Source organism: Dama dama, chromosome 23, assembly GCF_033118175.1.
Source record: "Dama dama isolate Ldn47 chromosome 23, ASM3311817v1, whole genome shotgun sequence".
Classification (NCBI taxonomy): Eukaryota; Metazoa; Chordata; class Mammalia; order Artiodactyla; family Cervidae; genus Dama; species Dama dama.
This window is the reverse complement of record NC_083703.1, coordinates 9,146,658-9,167,647: the sequence shown is the minus strand read 5'-3', so window position 1 is coordinate 9,167,647 and position 20,990 is coordinate 9,146,658. Positions and strand designations below refer to the sequence as shown.

Below are 20,990 nucleotides of genomic sequence, written 5' to 3'. Positions count from 1 at the left end.
CAGATCCCTGAATGACAGCATAGAGCAGAGGTGACATTGACTTGAAGACCTGGCTATTGATTCTGAGCCATTGTATACTATGGGTCCATTTGTTAACATATAATATTTGTCCATTTGTTGTCTATTGGTAAGTTACACCTGACTCTTTGCAACCCCATGGACTCCTCTGTCCATGGGATTTCCCAGGCAAGATACCGGAGTGGGTTGCCATTTCCTTCTCCAGGGGATCTTCCCAACCCAGGGAGGACACCCACACTTTTAAACAATTCATTGCTTACGTAAAATTCAGATTTAACTGGGCATCCTGTATTTTTATTTGCCAGATATGGCAAACTTATGATATCGTAAGAATAAAGTCAGGTATCCATACAGAGACTTGTGCATGAATGTTTATAGCAGCATTATTCATAACAGTGAAAAGGTAAAACTAGCCAAAATGTCCAATGGGTAAACAAAACGTAGTGTATACATACAGAGAATCGTATTTGGCCATGTGGAGGAATGAAGTGACGATACAAGCTACAGCAAGGATTGAACGTGAAAACATTATGCTAAGTGAGAGAAGTCAGTTACAAAAATTCACCTACTATGTGATTCCATTCACAGGAAAGTCCAGAAGACGGGATTGTGTAGAGACACAGAAGGCAGATTAGTGGTTGCGGGAGGCTGGGAGCAGAGGGGAGAGGAGTAGAGGGAGGGTAACAGTTGAAGGATTCATGGTTTCTGCTTGAAGTGATAAAAAATATTCTAAAGTTGACCATGGTAATGATTGCACATTATCCGTTACTGTTCTAAAGACTGTTGAATCATATTAAATGTATAACTATAGGGACTTCCCTGGAAGTGGTTAAAGGCTCTGGGCTTCCAATGCAGGGGACTCAGCTTTGATCTCTGATCAGGGAACTAAGATCTCACATGCTGCATGGCATGGCCAAAAAGTAAAAATAAATGTTTTAATAAACAAGCAAATGTGTAATTATACATTTATATTATAGTATATGAATTATATCTCAGTAAATCTATTTTTAAAGAGCCTCTTTGTTTCATTTCAAAACACATAAAATGAGCAAAAATGTTTTTCTTTGTAGGTATCAGTGAACAAAGTCAAACAAGATTTATCAAATATATTGGAACAAGGAAAGCCAATTAACGTAATCAGTAAAAAAGAAAATCTCTTAGAAAATAAGAAGAATCAGCATAAACTAAGACGAAAAGGAATTCGAAATAAAGATCTCTGGAAAAGAAATAAAGATCACTGTAAGTAGAATTCCCTCTCACATATAAATTTAAAATGACTTCATGTAATTTAAAATCAAATTTTATAGCTACTTTCCAAGAAATCTTGGGATATAGTCATAAAGATTTATACTCATGAAAGCCTTAAATTTTGTTAGCTTCTATCCCCCGACTTGATTTGGAATTTGTACCAATGGATAACAAGCAAGGTAGGACTCATGGATAAAAAAATCTGTAATTAGGTGAATAAAACATTTATCAAATATTTTGCTAATGGAAACTCTCATACTCTAAAGAAAACTGAAGTTAATACAGAACCCTTTTTTTCTGGTCTAGCAATCTAAAACTCTCTCTAGTAAAGCCATACCTGATTAGTTGATAGATTTCTCTGGTACAAGAAGAGTCTAGAAAAATATAAATAATGTCTCCATAGGTTCTGTGTGCAGGAGCTAACTGGTGCTCAGTTATAAAACTTAAGACACTTTCAACATTCAAATGTGGTATGTGAAAGCTTTGTCTCTTCTAATAAATATGAATGAGTGTCTGTCATTTAACATCTTATGTAAGAGAGGGAATCTTCTTTGGCAGAGAAAAATTAAGAACACCAGTTTTTAATGGCATTATAAAAATAATATGTATATATCTTAAAGTTACTTTAAATCTAAATCATGAACACTGAAACATACATTTGACCATTTTTTGACATAGAAACATGGCCTGCCTTTTGTTTAGATTGGTATTTCCAGTGTAAACCGCACTCAAACTGTATTATCTATGATTTCCTGTTTCAGATTTTTAATGAAACAAAGTGCTAAAAACATTTATGGAACAACTATGAGCAAAATCCTTCCAGATATTTACTGACTTTCCCCCCAGTCATATATAAATGGTTTACCTACAATTAAATTTGATAACTTTTAGTGGCTCTCCTTATCACATTTTTTCATAATATTTCAATCACTTTACATAGAAACATTTTCTTTTTGCACTTATTTTAGTAAGTTTGCATATTGTTTGGTTAAATTCTGTAATTATAATAACAGTACAATCGATACAAATAGATTTGGCAACAAGCAATCCTGATCTTTGGCAAATATGCAAAGGGTGGGAACAGAAGTAACACCTATACCAAAGAGCATCCCACTAGCCACAAAGCATTCAATATGCTGCGGACATCAGTCCATAAGTTGGATAGAAGATATGAAAGTCATTGATTAATTTGGTGAATAAGGTAGGTAGAGAATGATAAAGTGAGCTTCTGCTTTTTAAAAGAGTAACTAAGGTCATCCTTCAAATGAGATCTTTTTCCCTTATATGGAACTGGTTGTATTATGCCTAATAATAATAAATAATAAACTGAGCATCTCCCATATTGTTTTAATGTTTAGTCAACTTAAGATAAGTTGTATAATTTCCACTTTATAAGGTGTGAAACTTGCAACACAGAGAAATAAAGTAATTTTCTTTGCAGTATAAAACCATTATTTAATAGGGAAACTAGAATTTTAACTTAGTCTGGTGCCAAAATCCTCTAGCTCTCAGGGGACCATATGCATCTCACAAAGTAAGTGGACAGTATTTTGCAAGTAAGCATGGGACAAGTGCTTTTAACCCCATGCTTCTCAAAATGGCTTAGGGCAAATATTGAACTAAATGGCAAAGATGCTCAATTTCCTGAGCACAAAATTTACTTGATAATTTTAAGGGAAATAAATAATTGTAAATATAATAATTGAAAACATTTTCATTTTAGAACTAATGGTATAATGTATACAGTATATTTCAAAATTCACGTTTTGAATTATCAAACCTAAGACTTTAAAAAAATGTTTTCCTCTCCTCCACATCTCTAGGGAGTATACATGCATTCATCACTGCCTATCTAAATGTTTCAAGAACATTTGAAAAGCCCTGTCTTGCAATAGTCATAACATCCATTCATAAAAATTTACATAAATTAGAAAGTATTTCCTTCTGGCATAAGTATTATAAGTATTGGAAAGTGATCACTACTAATAAGAGCAATAATTAGAAAATAAGAACTAAGGGTTTCCAGAAGAGAGAGGTTAGTTTTAGAGCTGGAAAGACTCTTACTAACTGTAGTCTCTGCTTGATCTTTATGAGTCTTGCCTTGATAAAGATTTAAAATTTTTAAAATCTTAATATTTTAAGAGTATTTTCCCATATTTATTCCAAAAGATTGGTTCACTGCTCAGTTGAAGAGTTGGCTCTATATAGGACATAAAAATGTTGACATGCATGTGACTTGAAGTATCAGGTAGGATTTTTACAGGATATAAATGACACATTTACATTGAGTCATATTAGTTCAGTTCAGTTCAGTCGCTCAGTCATGTCTAACTCTTTGTGACCCCATGGACTGCAGCATGCCATGCCTCCCTGTCCATCACCAACTCCCGGAGTTTACTCTAACTCATGTCTATTGAGTCGGTGATGCCATCCAACCGTCTCATCCTCTGTCGTCCCCTTCTCCTGCCGTCAATCTTTCCCAGTATCGGGGTCTTTTCCAATGAGTCGGTTCTTCACATCAGGTGGCCAAAGTCTTGGAGCTTCAGTTTCAACATCAGTCCTTCCAATGAATATTCAGGACTGATTTCCTTTAGGCTGGACTGGTTGGATCTCCTTGCAAGACTCTTCTCCAACACCACAGTTCAAAAGCATCAATTCCTCAGCACTCAGCTTTCTTCATGGTCCAACTTTCACATCCATATGTGACTACTGGAAAAACCATAGCTTTGACTATACAGACCTTTGTTGGCAAAGTAACATCTCTGCTTTTTAATAGGCTGTCATGGTTTGTCATGGCTTTTCTTCCAAGGAGCAAGCATCTTTTAATTTCATGGCTGCAGTCACCATCTGCAGTGATTTCAGAGTCCAAGAAAATAAGTAAAGTTTAATCAAGGGCCTATTTCTGAAAGGGCACACAGAGTGTAGAGAAGCCACAAAATAACCCTCCCCCCCGCCCCCACCAGAACAGTAACAGCAATCTCATTACCAGCCCTAGGTCTGAGGGGTCTTAGGGCAGCAGTGGCTACAGCGATTCCAAGAAAGAAAGCAAGAGCTGTATGGACAGGGCCCTCTAACAGAAGTATGACCTTAGGTCAAGGACAAAGCCAGCTCATAACAACCCAGACCCAGGAAACCAGGGCATACTTAGCTCTCTTCCTACCCTTCAGACTTCCAGGTGGTGCCTCTCAGCCAAATCTAAGCAGAAGCTAGAGGACAAACGAGTCCTTTGAAGAAGCCCATGTGGGCATAGAGCAGGGTGGAATGGCTCTAGAAAGACAATCAGAAGACAACCAGACTTTTTAAACAAGGGAAATTAAACAGCATTAACTGAAAGGAGGAGGACTTTTAGTGTCATGCATTAGAAGCATAGTTATTAAAAGTAATATTATAGAATCTTAGAATTAGGAAATGTTAGTGGTCATCTCGGCCAGCATCTTTCATCAGATATTCCAGGCAGATAATACCAGCTCCTACTTAAATACATGTGACTAAGCTCACTGCGTCATACGGGGCAGCCTGTGACATTATTGAAGATATCTCTTTCTTATAAAGTTCTTAACTTATATTAAACCAAAATCCCTTCTCCATAGTGATCTTAGGCAGCTGGAGTGGGACAGAATCATCCTGCTATGGATATGGACTCCGGTCACGGAGCTGTTGCCCCCATCCCCACTGAAGCCTGTGCTGTGTGCACATTTTTTCTAAGATTCAGGTAACAAAGTTAGAGCAAGCTGAAATCTTTTCTCACCTAAAAGTACTATGCCAATGTATCAATCAGGGTTCAACCAGAAAAAAAAGAACCAGTAGGTGATATATATTTGAAGACTTATTGTAAGGTACTGGCTTACATGATTATTATGCGAGCTGTCGAGGCAAGTCCAAAATCCGTGAGGCAGTTTATCAACAAGGCCGGACAGGAATTCTTGGACAGGACCTGAAGCTGCTGTTCACAGCTGGAATTTTTTCTTCTTTAGAGAAACCTCAATTCCATTCCTAAGGCGTTTCAACTGTTTGAATCAGATCGACCCAGATCATCTAGAATAACTTCTCTTACTTAGATGTGCCTGCTAAATTCTGTCACAGCAACAACTAGATTCATGTTGAATTTAATAACTGGGGACTATATCCTCACCAAGAAGAAACACAAAACTGTCCATCACAACCGAGTATCTCCTCATCCTTATGTGTTCATCTAAATTTTGGAATCTAAGTGAAAGATTTTACATTTATATCTATTGTGTTTATTTGGGATTATTTCAACCTATTGATTATATCAATCAAACTCTCCTAGTTTTCTGTCGTTCAAGTTTTTGATGAGCATGCCTATCAATCTTTTATCCAAATCCTTGTAGAGGGTAACAAGGCAGGACCAAGTTTAGAGCCTAGAGCCCACAATAATCCACCATAAATCTCTATTATTATATTTACCCCCTAATGACAGATAAAAATCTACATGTGATGAGGTTGAAAACATAAAATTTTAGTTATGAGACTGCCTTATACACAGTGCACTGCCCTTGTTTGGGAAGGTGCCTTAATAAGCATCGGTAGACAGAAAATAGGCAACCCCCCTCTCCTGTTCCCTCATCTCCAACCCCACACAGAAGTCTGGTATCAGGAAACTGTAGAATTAGCAGTTAATAAAGCAGAGAAAGCCATGGAGAAGTAAACCTTCCTTAGAGAGAAGGTTTACAAGTTGTAAAGTGAACCAGGAGCATGGGTTATACATGGTCATTGTGCTCAGTCACTCAGTTGTGTCTGACTCTGGGCGACCCATGGACTGTAGCCCACCAGGCACCTCTGTCCTTGGGATTTCCCCACCAAGGGTCCTGGAATGGGTTGCCATTTCCTCCTCTAAGGAATCCTCCCAAACCAAGGCTTGAACGAGCGTCTCCTGCACTGGCAGGCAGATCCTTCACCACTGTGCCACTCGGGAAGGCATGCATGTTGTAGAACTGGCTAAAAACGTTGTTAAATTTCATTCCCATTCAGTTTCTGTTTCAACATTTTGTGCATAAGATATCATAAAACATGGGATATAGGTGTTTCATATAAATGCTACTCCTCAGACTTCAGAAAAGAAAAACGAGATTTAACCTAACATTCTCCAAACAACTTCCTAATTCATAGTGATCATATCTCCTCAACTCAAGGTCATAAACTGTGTATAAAAATTTGTTCAAAAAATTAGAAATAAAGGAGGTTGACATCAAGCTGTTTCTAGAATATGAATGTGTTTTTCCACATATTGAACGTAGAGGAACTATTTACCAATTTTCAGACCTCTACCAGTTTTTCCTTTTCCTAGAGGTTGAAACTATAAACAATAGCATTTGTATTCCCTTTACTTCAAGGCAAGAAGTAATTTTGTCTGTCATATTTAATATGAATAAATATTTGCTGAATTAAATTGAGTTGAATTCTTCCTGTACCTTTACATTCTAAGATGTAAACTCAGACCTTCTGAATTCAGGTTCAGCACTCTCTATAATATAGGTGCTATATAAAAATAGTAAAACTTTAGGAATTCCCTGGTGGCCCAGTGGTTAGGATTTGGTGCTTCCACTGCTGTGGGCCTAGGTTGGATCGCTGGTCATGGAACTAAGATCCCACAAGCTGTGTGACATGACCAAAAAAATAAATGAATAATAACAATAAAGCCTTACATTTTTAGAGTACATTTGAATAGTGTTTTAGAGCTGAACACAATACTTTAACATCCTATTACAATTTTTTAATGGCATGCTCATTTTCTCTCAGGGTATCTTATCACTATAATTTCAACAATTAATATTTCCTTCTGAGTCAGAGTTGAGTCTAATAGAGTAATTATCTTTGTTAAATTGTTAGCAAGATAAATCAATAATTAATCATGCAGTGGGAACAGTGGAACCTATTCCTGCAGGAAACTGGAACACTAGCTTCTTTGTCCTTCCTGACCAGATCCTTCCTGGCAGTTCTTGGAATTAAGTCATCATTAATTTTGGTGATCAGACCATATCACTCCTTCGTGCTTGGCTGGCAGGGGGCGGTGTCTTGGAATCTTACTTTAAGCCAGTCTCCACATTTTTTTTTCTCACTTCTGGAGTCTGTGACCAGCTAGGGTAAGTTTATCATTTGATAAACTTTATTGACTTTGGAATGTATGTGAGGACCCTGGGAAGTGCCATGCAGATTCTCTCCACAATGGGGAACTTGTTGCCCAGTTGCTGGGAGTATAGTTCACAGACAGCCTTCAGCAGCAGTTCCTTCAGGGATTATCTTAGGTGCAGACAACTGCATAACCCAAGGTTATGCCTCTTTCCAGGGAAAGCCCACTTCCAATGACTTTAGGAAGCCCACTTCCAGTTCCAATCAATTTAGGCGCATAAAGCCTTGACCATGTCAGCCTAATTGGGACAAGTTAGAAGAGACATGTTAACTCCAGAGCACCCTGTGTGGTCAGGAAAGGGTTTTACTGGGCTTTTTACCATGTGCAAGCTTGTCCTGTTCACCATGTGACAGGCTGATAAATCAGGAGATGCATTGCTGGGGTGAGGAATAGTGATTTTATTCAGAAAATCAGCAGACCAAAAAGATGGTGGATTAGTGTTCCAAAGAACCATCTTACCTGAGTTAGAATTCAGGCTTCTTTGGTATTAAAACTTGCTGAAAACTTTTTCGTGTAGGAATCCTTTATTCTTGCAGCTGTCCAACCAGATATTGTCACAATGTTCCTATAAACCTATTATCCTTCAGCAAGACAATTGTTGTTTTCTGTTCTGCAACTTTTTAACCCTATATGAATGGGAAAGTGTTATGCCTTTAAAGATCAGAAACTTGAGAATAGGCACTGATGTATATTTCAGGCTACAGGCAACATTCTTTTACAAAGGATGCAGAGCCAGCTTGAAAAAGCACAGGCAATAGAGCACAAGGGTTAGAGTTAAAGGAATGGCTGCATTGTGGAGTCAGGCTTATTCTTTGTTACAGGCCTGCATCATAGCTTCTCTCTCTCTGCCCAATCCAGCTTCTCCCCCAGATACCCAAGGTTACCTCTTAATAACTAACCCCAAAAAAGTCTGGTTATCAGAGAACCCAATCTGTGTACCCTTTAATAGCTTTCCTATTACTTACTGAAAGTTTTCTCTGAATCAACACGTTTTGCAAATGAATTGATCTTTTTTTAAATCACTGAAGCTCTCCTATTCTGCAAAATGGTGATTTAACTCAATATAAAAATCCTACTGCTACAAATAGCTAAAATTTACACCTAAAGTATACCAAAACTCTTTTTAAATGCAGAACTGAGCTCACTAGAAACTGAAATCCCCAGGTGCGAGAAATAATGGAAAATAAACCTGTAAATTGATGTTTTGGCAAGCTGTGATCAGAACTGGTAATGGATGAGCCTTGAGTTTTAATCCTAGGCTGGGGAAATAAAACAGACATAAGGATTTTTGACAAGAGAATTGGAATGAAGAGCTATGAGTGAAGCTAAGAGTCTCATAAAGGTGTGCATACAGTGAAAGGGGAGATTAGGAAATACAAACCAACCACCCACCATTACAGGCAAATATCAAGGAAGCTGTTCCCCCTCTTGGCTCTCACAAGGAAAAGCATCTCCCTGGAGAAAACTTACACCACATCCCTGCACCTTATATAGATTTGAATTTGAATTTATGCCACCCGGTATTTTTGTGAATACTTTTCAAGCCAATATGTTCACATATATGAATTTCCTTCCACCAATAAGTTGATAAATCTGGAAACCTGACAGAAGCAGCACAAAATCACTTTTTGGAGAAACATTTCCACAATTTCTACATTAAAAACCTTATTGGAGATAAGCTTGCATGGAAAAAAAAATTTTAATGCACCAAGTTAAAAAAATTCTAGTCAGCGAGAGTCAGTTTGCAAGTACATGCATCCACCCACCCACACACACACCCCTCCCACACACACACAGTATAAGGCATAGACCCCTCAAGTTTATGAAAATAAATCTATGAAATAAACATATTTTTAAATGATTAAGAAACCATAAGAAAAAAGAGAAGACATCATGAAAAACGAATGACCATCTGTGCCAAAGAACCGAAGAGAACTAAGGAAAAACAAAAGCATATTCATTTAAATTAAGTGAGCAGATGGGTAAACAGAAAAATTAGACACTGTTGAAGAGAACATTAATGAAATAAGAAAAGATCAGAAGAAATTGCCCTGAATGCAGCTCAGAAAGAAAATATGAAGTGAAAAGACGAGACCTTTAGATTAAAATAAAAATATTGTACTCAGTTGTATACCATTTTCAAGACATATACTTTAAGCATGACACAAAAAGATTTAAAATGAAAGGACTGAAATGATATCTCAAGCAATACTAAGTGAAAGACAGCTATTATTAATTTTATACAGGATAGACTTAAAAGATAAAGACACTTAGTAGAGAGAAAGTATCGTCACATAGTGTTCATAAGAACAATTCACCAGAATGATATGATGCTGATCTTGAAAAATTAAGGAAAATCTGTTAAACTATGAGAATTAATAGAGTTTGGAAAAATTGCTAGATTTAAAAATTAATATATAAAACTCAGTAGCATTTCTGTATATGATATATGAAAAGCAAAATATGATAAAATTACTTAAGTATTATTTAAAGTAGCAATAGAAAGTAAAAGGTACTTAAGAATAAATCTAATAAAAGATATACAAGATGTTTGAGAAAGGGAAAAGCATAAAGCCTTTTTGAATAATATATAAAAGAAATGAATAAATAGTTATTATGATTGTGAATGGGAAAATTCAAAATTGTAAGATATTATATCTTGTCAAATTAGCTTAAAAATTGATCAAGAGGATTTTCATGGTATTTGACAAACTAATTTTAAAAGTATATGTGAAAAATGGGCAGAAGACCTAAACAGACATTTCTCCAAAGAAGACATACAGATGGCACATGAAAAGATACTCAACTTCGCTCGTTATTAGAGAAATGTGAATTAAAACTACAATGAGTTATCAGGTCATACCAATCAGAATGGCCATCATCAAAAACGTACAAACAATAAATATTGGGGAGTATGTGGAGAAAAGGGAACCCTCTTGCACTGTTGGTGGGAATGTAAATTGATACAGCCACTATGGAAAACAGTATGGAGATTCCTTTAAAAACTAGCAATAAAACTACCATATAACCCAGCAACCCCACTACTGGGCTTATCCCCTAAGAAATCACAATTCAAAAAGACACATGTACCCCAATGTTCACTGCAGCACTATTTACAATAGCTAGGACATGGAAGCATCCTAGAAGTCCATCCAGAGATAAATGGATAAAGAAGCTGTGGTACATATATACAATGGAATATTGTTGTTGTTTAGATGCTAAGTCATATCCAACTCTTTTGCGACCACCTGGACTCCTCCAGGCTCCTCTATCCATGGAATTTCCCAAGCAAGAATTCTGGAGTGGGTTGCCATTTCCTTTTCCAGGAGATCCTCCCAACCTAGGTATTAAACCCACATCTTCTGAGTTGACAGGTAGATTCTTCACCACTGAGCCACTAAGGAAGTGACTGTACAGTCCATGGGGTCACAAAGAGTCGGACATGACTGAGAAACTTTCACTTCATTTGCACTTTCACTTTCATTCATACAAAGAATTTTGACCAGACAATTGGCAATGTTAAAATGAATGAATGAAGCTTGCTTGAATCAAGATGAATAAATCTCAAACCGTGAAAAACTTAGTTGCAAAAGATATACAGTATGATGCTATTTATATATAGGAATAACATTGGGTACACATATGTAGTAAAAGAGCTACACAGTTGACTTTCCTAGTGGTACAGTACATAAGAATCAGCCTGACAATGCAGGGGACACAGGTTCCATCCCTGGTCCAGGAAGATTCCACATGCCGCAGAGCAACGAAGCCTGTGTGCCACAACTACTGAACCCAAGCTCTAGGGCCTGTGAGCCACAACTACCAAGCCCACCTGTTGCACCTGCTGAAGCCTCCGTACTCTAGGGCGCATCAGGCCACCACTACCGAGCCCGCGTGCCGCAGCTGCTGAAGTCTGCACGCCCAAGAGCCTTGCTCCACAGCAAGGGAAGCCACAGCAGTGTAAAGCCCACACAGCACAACCAAAGAGTAGCCTCCGCTCTGCACACCTAGAGAAAGAGTGGGCACAGCAACGAGACACCCAGCGCAACCAAATAAATAACTGGAGAGCCACAGAGCAACTTCCGGAAAACACCCACCTCTGAAGAGGGAGCCAGGGGCAGGTTTGCTGGGAGGAGGCTTGCTTGTGTCTGGACATTGTTTCCTTACAACTGATACATAAAACAAATGAGGCAACATGTTACCATCTGTTAAACTGAGTGTGTGAGGTGGGAGGGTGATAGTGAGGTATGTTCCATTTTCTGTGATTTCTTTGTATGTTTGGAATGTTTCATGGTTATTTTAAAAAAATTAGCATCACTTGACATAAAAAGAATCTACAGGTGAATATATATTAGGTATTTTAACTATCAAAGTTTTAAAGTTTGTGTGTGTACCACTGAAAATTATTTTATGGGGTGAGATAAAATTGGGAGAGTAGGACTGACGTATATACACTGCCATGTGTAAAATAGATAGCTCGTGGGAAGCTTCTGTGTACCACAGGGAGCTCAACTCAGTGCTCTGTAATGACCTAGAGGGGTGGGGTGGTGGGAGGGGAGGGAGGGACGTTCAAAAGGGAGAGGATATGTGTATACATATGATGCTTTTGAACGGTAGTGTGGGACAAGACTCTTGAGAGTCCCTTGGACAGCAAGGAGATCCAACCAGTCCATCCTAAAGGAGATCAGTCCTGATTATTCATTGGAAGGACTGATGTTGAAGCTGAAACTCCAATACTTTGGCCACCTGGTGGGAAGAACTGACTCACTGAAAAAGACCCTGATGCTGGGAAAGATTGAGGGCGGGAGGAGAAGGGGATGACAGAGGATGAGATGGCTGGATGGCATCACCGACTCGATGGACATGAGTTTGAGTCAACTCCGGGAGTTGGTGATGGACAGGGAGGCCTGGCGTGCTGCGGTCCGTGGGGTTGCAAACTGAAATGATAGGGGATTCACTTTGTTGTAGAGCAGAAACTAACACAACGTTATAAAGCAACTGTACTCCAGTAAAAAAATATCCTACATTCCCTTTGGGAATCAGTGACCTAAGGTGCTACAAATTATCATGTGCAGCTAAGTGTCACCCCAGCCACTTCCAGCAGGCACTCTTGTCCACCCCAGAGGACATGAATACAGCATGCCACTTTCTTTTCTTGCCCCTTCTGTTCCTACTCACTAATGAAGGTCTTTCCATTATTCAAGGCCTCCCATAAGCATTGTCTTCTTACATAATCATGTCCGAACCAACCAGACTGTGAATTATCATGTGTGTATAATGATGCTCTGAATCATCAAGACCTGGTTAAATCACACTCATTATCTTGTGTTGGGGAAGGTGGAGAAATATCTTACACCCTTTTTAGACGGATTTACATCAGAAAATAGTCAAAATAAAAAGAGATATGATTCATCTAATGGGGAAAATGATTTATATGAAACATATTTCTTAAGAGTCAGGTAAATGAAGTATTACTATAAAGAAACAACTTTAAGATACTTTAAACAATTACAGTAAATTTATTTTTAAAATGTATTTTAGACCTTTTATTCAAATTTTTCATCATTTGATAATAACTTTGTGTTTAACACATGATTCATCTGTAAAATGACAGCCAATGAGAAAATTGCCTACAACTGAAGTGGTTTATGAATATTAGCACCTATTATAACTATAACTGTATATTATTTGATTCTTCACTTTTTATAATGCATGTCTTTCTGATAAATTAAGGATTTTTAGATCATGAATTATATCTTTCTAAGTCAGGATCTCTCATTTTAAGCTTTGCTTAGTAGATATTTGAAGGGGAAAAAAAATTTTTTTTTACTTATAATTTGTCTACTGTTTCCAAGAAATACCAATGGAAGTATTTATGTCTGAGGACAATGATCTGGGGACAGAATGAATAAATTTGACTGCTGTAAATATCTGTGCTCTATTCAAGTGTATTTGAGTTGATGGCATCTTTATCTGACTAAACTCTGCTGAGTCATTCTTTCTTGGGTGGAATGTTATTTTTAGAAATGGATCGTTATTCTCCCACCTTAACTGAGATTGTATCTTTCTAGCAGATGTTAAGGGCAAATTGAAGATCTCTTCTGATGCATTATTCAGAAAATCAGAAACTGAAGTTGGTTTATATTAAATACAATTAAAATAAAATAGATGCAGTGTCTGTGGAGGCAAGCTTTTCTGCAGAGCAAAGATTTTCCCATTTTATCTTTCTGTATCATTTTAATGGTGAAAGCACCTGATTTTTAGTCAGAGTAGAAGATATTCATCTCCTTTAACTCTCAGTGTCAAGACATTCTTTTAACTCTCAGTGGTCCTTTATGTGATTCATGAAGTAATAAAATCTGAGATTCAAACTAAGGAATTTATTATTCTTTTCCCTTTTATTTTTCTAGATCATTTAGATAATATTTATATACTTGAATTTAAATGTTAAAGTTTTAGATTTTCTGATGAAACATTGAAGAAAGTGAGTAATGCAGATTAAGGCAAGGGAAGGAGCTGAGCAAAGATAGTTTCAGGAGAAGTTTAGGATTTTGAAGAGCAAATTGCACTGGAGGATTGTCCCCATCCCACAGGCAGGGGGGCTGGGCTCTTGTGCTTTCACATCCATCAGTCAGTGGCTAGAAGCCTCCAGAGCCCTGCAGGGTTAAATATCCCTGTTGTAAGACCTTGCCTTTCTTGCTAGACCTCCTGGATTCCAATCAACTCCATCCCTATTTCTCCTCAGCCATTTACCAGCCACATGTAGAGCCATTGCACCGATATAATTTCAAACTCAAAAACAGCTGTCTCTGATCAGGGCCGTCTTCCTGCCACTTCTTTTCCCTCTGTCTTTCTCCTAGCTGTCCTGCCTTCACCTTCACAATGCCCTGAGTTGCCTCCTCCCTTTCGTCCTTCACATCTCTGTCCACTCTCCTCAGTATCATTTGCTGCCAGCTTTGACTGCCTGGCCAGCTATGACTTGCAAGCTCTCCATCTTCATTTGAAATACACTGCCCACCCCAGTTCTTTTGTACCAACTGTTTCCTCCAAATGGAGTACCAGTTTAATCTTCTTGGTCTGGCAAATTCCTACCTGCCTTTGGAGAACTGTCTGAAGTGCATTTCATCTGTGAAGATTTCTTTCTTTCACTAAGCCAGAGTAAGGGACCTGAAGTGGGTGGGCATTTGCTGTTTGTGGGCTTCCCATCATCTGTTTTACCCTTCTCACCATCCCAATTTCCTTTTGTGGAATTAGGTTTCCCCCAGTGGATACATTCTTATAGGAATGTAATGAGATGTTTTGTCTTCCCTACTAGACCCATCAGACTCATCATGGAGCTGGAACAGAGAGAGGAAGGTCTTAAAAGGATTGGATCCTGGTCCACCCCAGTGGCAGCATTTGCCACTGTTTGCAAGGATGCTTTGATTCCTGATCAACCCCATTGAATCTGTGAACCTCCTAATGAGTTCCTTTAGCTTAAGTCAATCAGATTGGGTTTCTGTGGCTTACAAACAAAGAAGGCTCCTGTATTCCCACAGTGCCTTCTTATGTAGAGCCTACCAGATGGCCTTGTAATTTTTGGTAAACATGTTTGTCTCTGCCAGGCTAAGATACAATGTTTAGCATTGTGTCTAACACATGGTAAGTATCAATTCATACCAATGAAATGAACAAGGGAATGTATGAATGGCAGAGAAGGAGTTGTCTCCAACTTCACTCTTTCTTCTTCTATCTGAAACAAGCAAGTGGGCCATTTTTCTTCTAAAGATTTGCTTCTAGTCCTTATGAATGAGAGGATTCTGCATGAATTCCACAGTGACAAGTGACAGGAGTTAAGAAAGAGACTTGATTAGAGAATTTTACAGTTGAAGTGTCAGCAGGAAGAGGCATAGATTCCTGTTTCGCCCATCATCTTAGAAAGGTTTTCTGGATCTAGAGATTGATGGTTACTTGGAAGGTCCACCAACTACATGGTACTTTGAGTACAGCAATGAGAACACAGCCTTGTCAGAGGTGGGCTACTTGGGCATTTGGTTGCCTAGGAAATTCAGAGGTCCAGCATCTGGAAAGCTTGGATGCCCGTGGGAAATCTCAGTCCTTCTTGCTTTTAGAGGGTAGCCACTGATCTGATCAGAAGCTGAGTTTGGGTGCCTCCCTTCTTATGCGGAGAAGAGACAGCTTGTTTTCCATGTGATACCGAGTTAGCATCAGTATTAGTTTGCCAGAGATACCATAACAAAATACCACAGGCAAAGTGGCTTAAGGAGCAGAAATGGATTTTCTCACAGTCCTGGAGGCTGGAAGTCCGCAATCAAGGTGTTAACAGGTTCATTCTAAGGCTTCTTTCCTTGGCTTATAGCGGGTCACCTTTTCACTGTGTCCTTACATCTTCTCTTTTCTATGCCAGCGGGCTGCTGATGTTTCTTCTGCTTAAACAGACACCCAGTCATACTGGATTAGGGCTCCACTCAAAGAGCCTCCTTCAGTCACTTCCTTAAAGACCTTACCTCCAAATAAGGTTACATTCCGAGGTACTGGGGGATGAGACTTCAGCATCCAAATTTTGGCGGTTATAATTCAGCCCATGACAGTCCCCAAATTAGATAGAGAATATTGATAATAAGACAGACAAAGTAATAAAATGTCTAGAACTGTCTACAGATTATACCTCTGACAAAGACTGAAGTACAAATTCGTCTAGTTGGAGCAAGTTCCACAATTGCTGCTGCCTTAAATACTGCTCTGGGACACCCGCTCATCCTTTGTCCCTGAGGCTCATCCCCAGCACTCCTCAGTCACTGAAGAGCTCCTATCAGGACAGAGCAACAGGCATCCAGAGGACCCGAGAGTCATGAAAGTCCTTTACAACAACTTCAGGATTGTCTCCTCAAATCATTTCCTGACTGTACTTTACCCAAATTTGGAAATCATTAACCCACACAAAGAAAAAGTGTTGTCAAGATAACTTTACTGGTAATTAAGCCCTCTTATAGTACATGAAACTTGTATTTTAATAAGTTTTTGGAAAGCCCAAAATCATGTCACATGTAAATGCAAAAACCGTGGCTTGAAATCTATAGTGGTAAATCATTTCTCTCATATATATGGATGTAGAGACAACCTTTCAAAATGTATTCTCCCTCTTTGAAAGCATCTTAATAGGACCGATTGCCGTTCCAAACACAGATTAATATGTTTTTCCCATTATTTTTAGTCGTTAGTATAGATAACCTATAACTCAAAGCAGAAATTAGACACTAAATGTTGGTGTTACTAAACTGATTGGATAACTTTAAGCATTCAAAATAACTGTAAACTGGATTGTAAATTGTAATTTTTTTTTAGTTTACAAAAGAAAGTGGGCAGTTCTGATAGCTTGTTAGGAAGAAGAAAAGCAAGAACCACTTAAAAAGTCTTTTGTGTTCTTGTTAATGAGGCATCAAATCCCAGAATGCCTCTCCTTTAAAATGGCTTCACATGTGGTTCACCTAATCAGAGGTTTCAGTGAGTGTCATAATGGACTTCAAGAGGCACTGTGATGCTATGGAATGATGTGTGTGTGTGTGTGTGTGTGTATGTGTGTGTGTGTTGGGGTGGGGGCAGACTTTCCTTCTAAACAGCTTTCCCCATCTGTAAACTGGTGACATGCTTTGAAAATTGTGAAGTGTTATATCACTGTTTTAGAAGTGTTATTCTTATAGCAGGTAAAATTATGTTTCTTATTTTCCTTAAATAATATAAGATTTTACTCTGAGGTATCATCCCACAAGGCAAATTATTATTGATCCCCTCCTTTGTGCCTTCTTCAAGGTCCTAGGTGTGTTCTGGCATACCTACCCTGCCCACTTATTCCTGACGCTCACCCCTAGCAGTTCTCAGTCAGGCTCGAAAGGTCTTAGAAAGACTCTGGGGAGGACGAGGGAGCACCTCTCCCCCAATCCTGAGTACACACTGGCCATGGTATCTTCTGCTTTAGATAAGAGATCAGAGCACTAAAAAGCCCGGTATCTAAGATCCAGATAGCAGGATACACCAAGCCACCCCTTCCCTTGGAGACCTTGCTTCCTGTCTTCTGCTTGCAGGACTTTGCGCCCCTTTTTCAGAATGGGAACATCTCTCTCCCTCCTATCATCAGAAACATCCATCTCTCTCCTCCATCCTCCAAGACCCTTTCACAAAAGAGAGTAAGAGAATACTTTCGTAGACACCTTCTACCATCTAGCCAAAGGTAGGGTGATCTTGAAATGCAGAGGCTAAAAAATACGGAGAGCAAACCCCAAAATAATATGCCAGCACATCATTTTTAAAATGTAAAACACAAAATAATGTCATTTTTCCTTGTTTGTCCATTTACAGTAAAACAGCAAGCAAAGAACAATTCCACGGAGGAAGGAGACCAGCTTTTTAAGACGGGCATCAAGATCCTCCAGCAGTCTAAAAACCAGAAACAAAAAGCAGAGTAAGTCCACCCAGCACTCCAGCCAAGTTCAGTTTCCAGGTTGAGAAAAGAGAGCAAGCCAAAATCTGATTTGTCATTAGAAGCTTAATGGTATAACAAATAAGCTTATTTGCCTATAAACTTTTGTTTTTAAAAGGATCAAATGGTGTTTAAAGACTCCTACAAATTATCAGCCTAAACATGTGGATAGACCTTACGTGTGAAACCATAGGCCCTACACATTAAGTGAAACGCAGAATAAAGGCACTGATCTGAGCATTCAAGCAAAAATATTGTTTTGGCTTTCATCGACTCAAGTGAAACAAAATATGTACTATTTGAAAAAAATATGTATTATTTGACCTAGAGTCGTTGTTGTTTTAGAACGTCTTGTGCTGCCTAACAGCTTTTGAGCCTCACTTAATGGTTTTCAGGACACTTTCGTGTATGTCATGCCATTTTATCCCCAGAACAGAATTACGAGTTAAGAAGAGTTTCATTTTTACCCCCTTTAAAATGCTGGGAACAGAGATTCCAGGATGGTAGTGGGAGGTGATGACAAATGCACAGCTGGGAGGCGACCAGGCTGTGGCCACGTGGTCTCATACCACATCCCCTGTTCCTTGTTTCACATGTCTGCTCTGTCTAAATGGGAGGCAGAAGTATCTTTTCCCCCCTGTCCCCAGGATAGGGGGACAACCTGAAGTCCTATCAAGTCTCTAGTGACAACCTTGGAATTGAACTCTGGCTCTACCATCTACTGGCTGTGGGACAGAGAAAGTTACTTAACCACTTAACGCAGTCTAGCTCTTAGAACCATGTCCGACACGCAGTAATAAGGAGATAAGTGTTTGTTATTTTTATTTCTAAAAATAAGGAGATAAGTATTTGTTATTTTTATTTCTAGTCCTGGTAAGTGGAAGGTATGGAAGAGAAGAAGTCAAGTGTGTCTTGAACCTTAATAGAAGGAATAAACTCTGAACCTCCAACAGGATGTTTCTTTTGTTTTCACACAGATTAGGCATACCAGCCCTATGGGATACTTCCCAGAGTTGTGGTAGCCAACCCGAGGCAGGGCAGCTGCAGAGTCCATAATTTTTTTCCTAAAGCTCAAAGCCTTTGAGACAAGCTTAAGAGTGTAGAGGATAGGGTGAGGGGATTAAGTATGAACCTGGTTATCACAACATCACAACTTCCATTTTTCAAGCTCCTTCTTCATGTGACTTGTTGTGGGATATTATTCTTCATTGTTCACAATGATATTGTAAAACATCAATTATTATCCCCAAATCATGGAGGAGGAAATAGAAGGTCAAAAAGATTTTGATTTTTCCAAAGTGACAAGAAAAAGGAAGTAAGGGATTTGGTCCTCTCTCTAGGGAAAGTTAAATTAGAAGCACTTAATAAGAGCAAAATAAACCATCCTCAGCAAAAACTGAAGCCTCATGCTAAGTGTCCCTGGGGACTGTCATGATGAGGATGGAGTTAAACCAAGCCCCCAAAATACAATCCAGCCTTAGAGGGAAGTCAGCTCATTTGGGTGTCACTGAGAAGATGAGTAAGAAGGACAGGGAATCCTGAGCCCAGCCTAGCAGGATGAGAGAACAGTGGCGTTCTGGGAAGGGCTTGTCCCTGAGATTCAAACTAGCAGGTGAACCCAAGCTGAGGGGCCCCATTAAGTCCAAGGAGCTCCTAGATTCAGCCTGATGGGACAAAATCACTCTTAGAAGGTTCTGCCTAACCTTGATAGGTGCCTTCCTTTTTTGACTTAAAGGATGGGGAGAAAACCCAGCCCTTCATTGCAGGGCCGTCCAGCAGTGCAGGAACCTTCCTGCCTACCAGGTGTCACTCAATCTCAGGTTACTCTTTCCCCACATCCTGCTCCAGTCCTTGCCCAAGAATCCCAGAACAGCTTATGTTTGCAGCAGCACAGACACGTAGGAGGGTACATAAACCTGAGTCTGCTGACCCTTCTAGGCTGGCAGTGGTGGAGAACTGAAACCAAATCTCTTCATAACCAGAGACCCCAGCAGTTTCCCCAGATGTGTGAAACTCCTTCAGTGTTCAGGATTGTCTGCGTTCCACGTGAGCCAAATACAGCCAACTTCACCATCTCTGATTCTGGTCAGGGAAGAGAAAAGGCTATGCCCCCAGACCAGAGGGGAGTCATTTTGCGACTCTTCATCCTCTGCCCTGCCCGCTCCTCGCCTCACCACTTCTCACTGAGGGTAGCATAAGTCACAGGTACTGCTAGTCCTTTTGCCTCATCCACACTCACATCTTGGTCTATTTCATTTGTTCAGTCTCTTCATATGTATGCGAGGAAAATTGTTGAACAAGCTAGTGCTTCTAGAAGTACAGAGGTTAAACAAGCATATGTCAGGGAAACACAAACTTGTCTGAAAGAACCGAGAAGCCTCTATGATATCCAAGGTTAACTGTCATTAAGACTTACTCATCAGTGAGGAAGGTTTGGAGATAAGCTTCTGACATGTCCTAGAGATGCATGTAGCCTCCCCTTTCCCCAGTACCCACCCAAACATCCAACACCAAATCCTCTAGAGACAATCCAGGCACCTAACTGAACTTTCTTTTGCCCAGTTTCTCCTACTTTTTCCCTCTTGGGGATTGCAGTCCTGATCTTAATCCCACCTAATTTGCCATGACTTTTCTCCTATCCTGGGTCCAGCTTCTGGTATTCCATATATCAGCTTGGACTGCCCTGATATGGGACAGATGTACCCCCTCCTCCCTCAGACTCAAAGTCACCTAGAGGGATTGGTTTTGCAAATTTTTGCTGCCTTTTGGGACCAGCAAATACATGGACTCCTGGCCCCTGCAGCCCATCTCAGGTTTCTCTGCTCTGGACCATGTTGGTACCCTTCTAGTCCAGCAGACTATGTTGTTGCGGCAACAAGCCATGTGACAGAAGAGCTCCTGGGAATCTGTACTTGGTACCATGCCTGTCCCGTGATGCCAAACTCATGCAGTCACTGACCTTTGAAACCTTCTCTCTTACCATTTGCTTTCTGGCCCCCAGAACTTCCACTTGATTTGACCACGGTTAATTTTTTGCTAGATCTCCTGGCTTCTTTTGGTTCCACTGGGACCTACTCTCTGTTTACCATGCAAGAC

The 20,990-nt window shown here is 39.4% G+C and overlaps 1 protein-coding gene across 1 annotated transcript in view; it reads left to right on the top strand.

Annotated features, from left to right (window-relative positions):
- The window catches only part of SEL1L2 (SEL1L2 adaptor subunit of SYVN1 ubiquitin ligase), a 105,535-nt gene that overhangs the window by 33,604 nt on the left and 50,941 nt on the right, over positions 1–20,990 (top strand). Inside the window, exons 3-4 of the mRNA XM_061125968.1 lie at positions 1,089–1,257; positions 17,774–17,876. Coding sequence (XP_060981951.1) covers positions 1,089–1,257; positions 17,774–17,876 — 272 coding nt within the window. The remainder of the gene's footprint in view (positions 1–1,088; positions 1,258–17,773; positions 17,877–20,990) is intronic.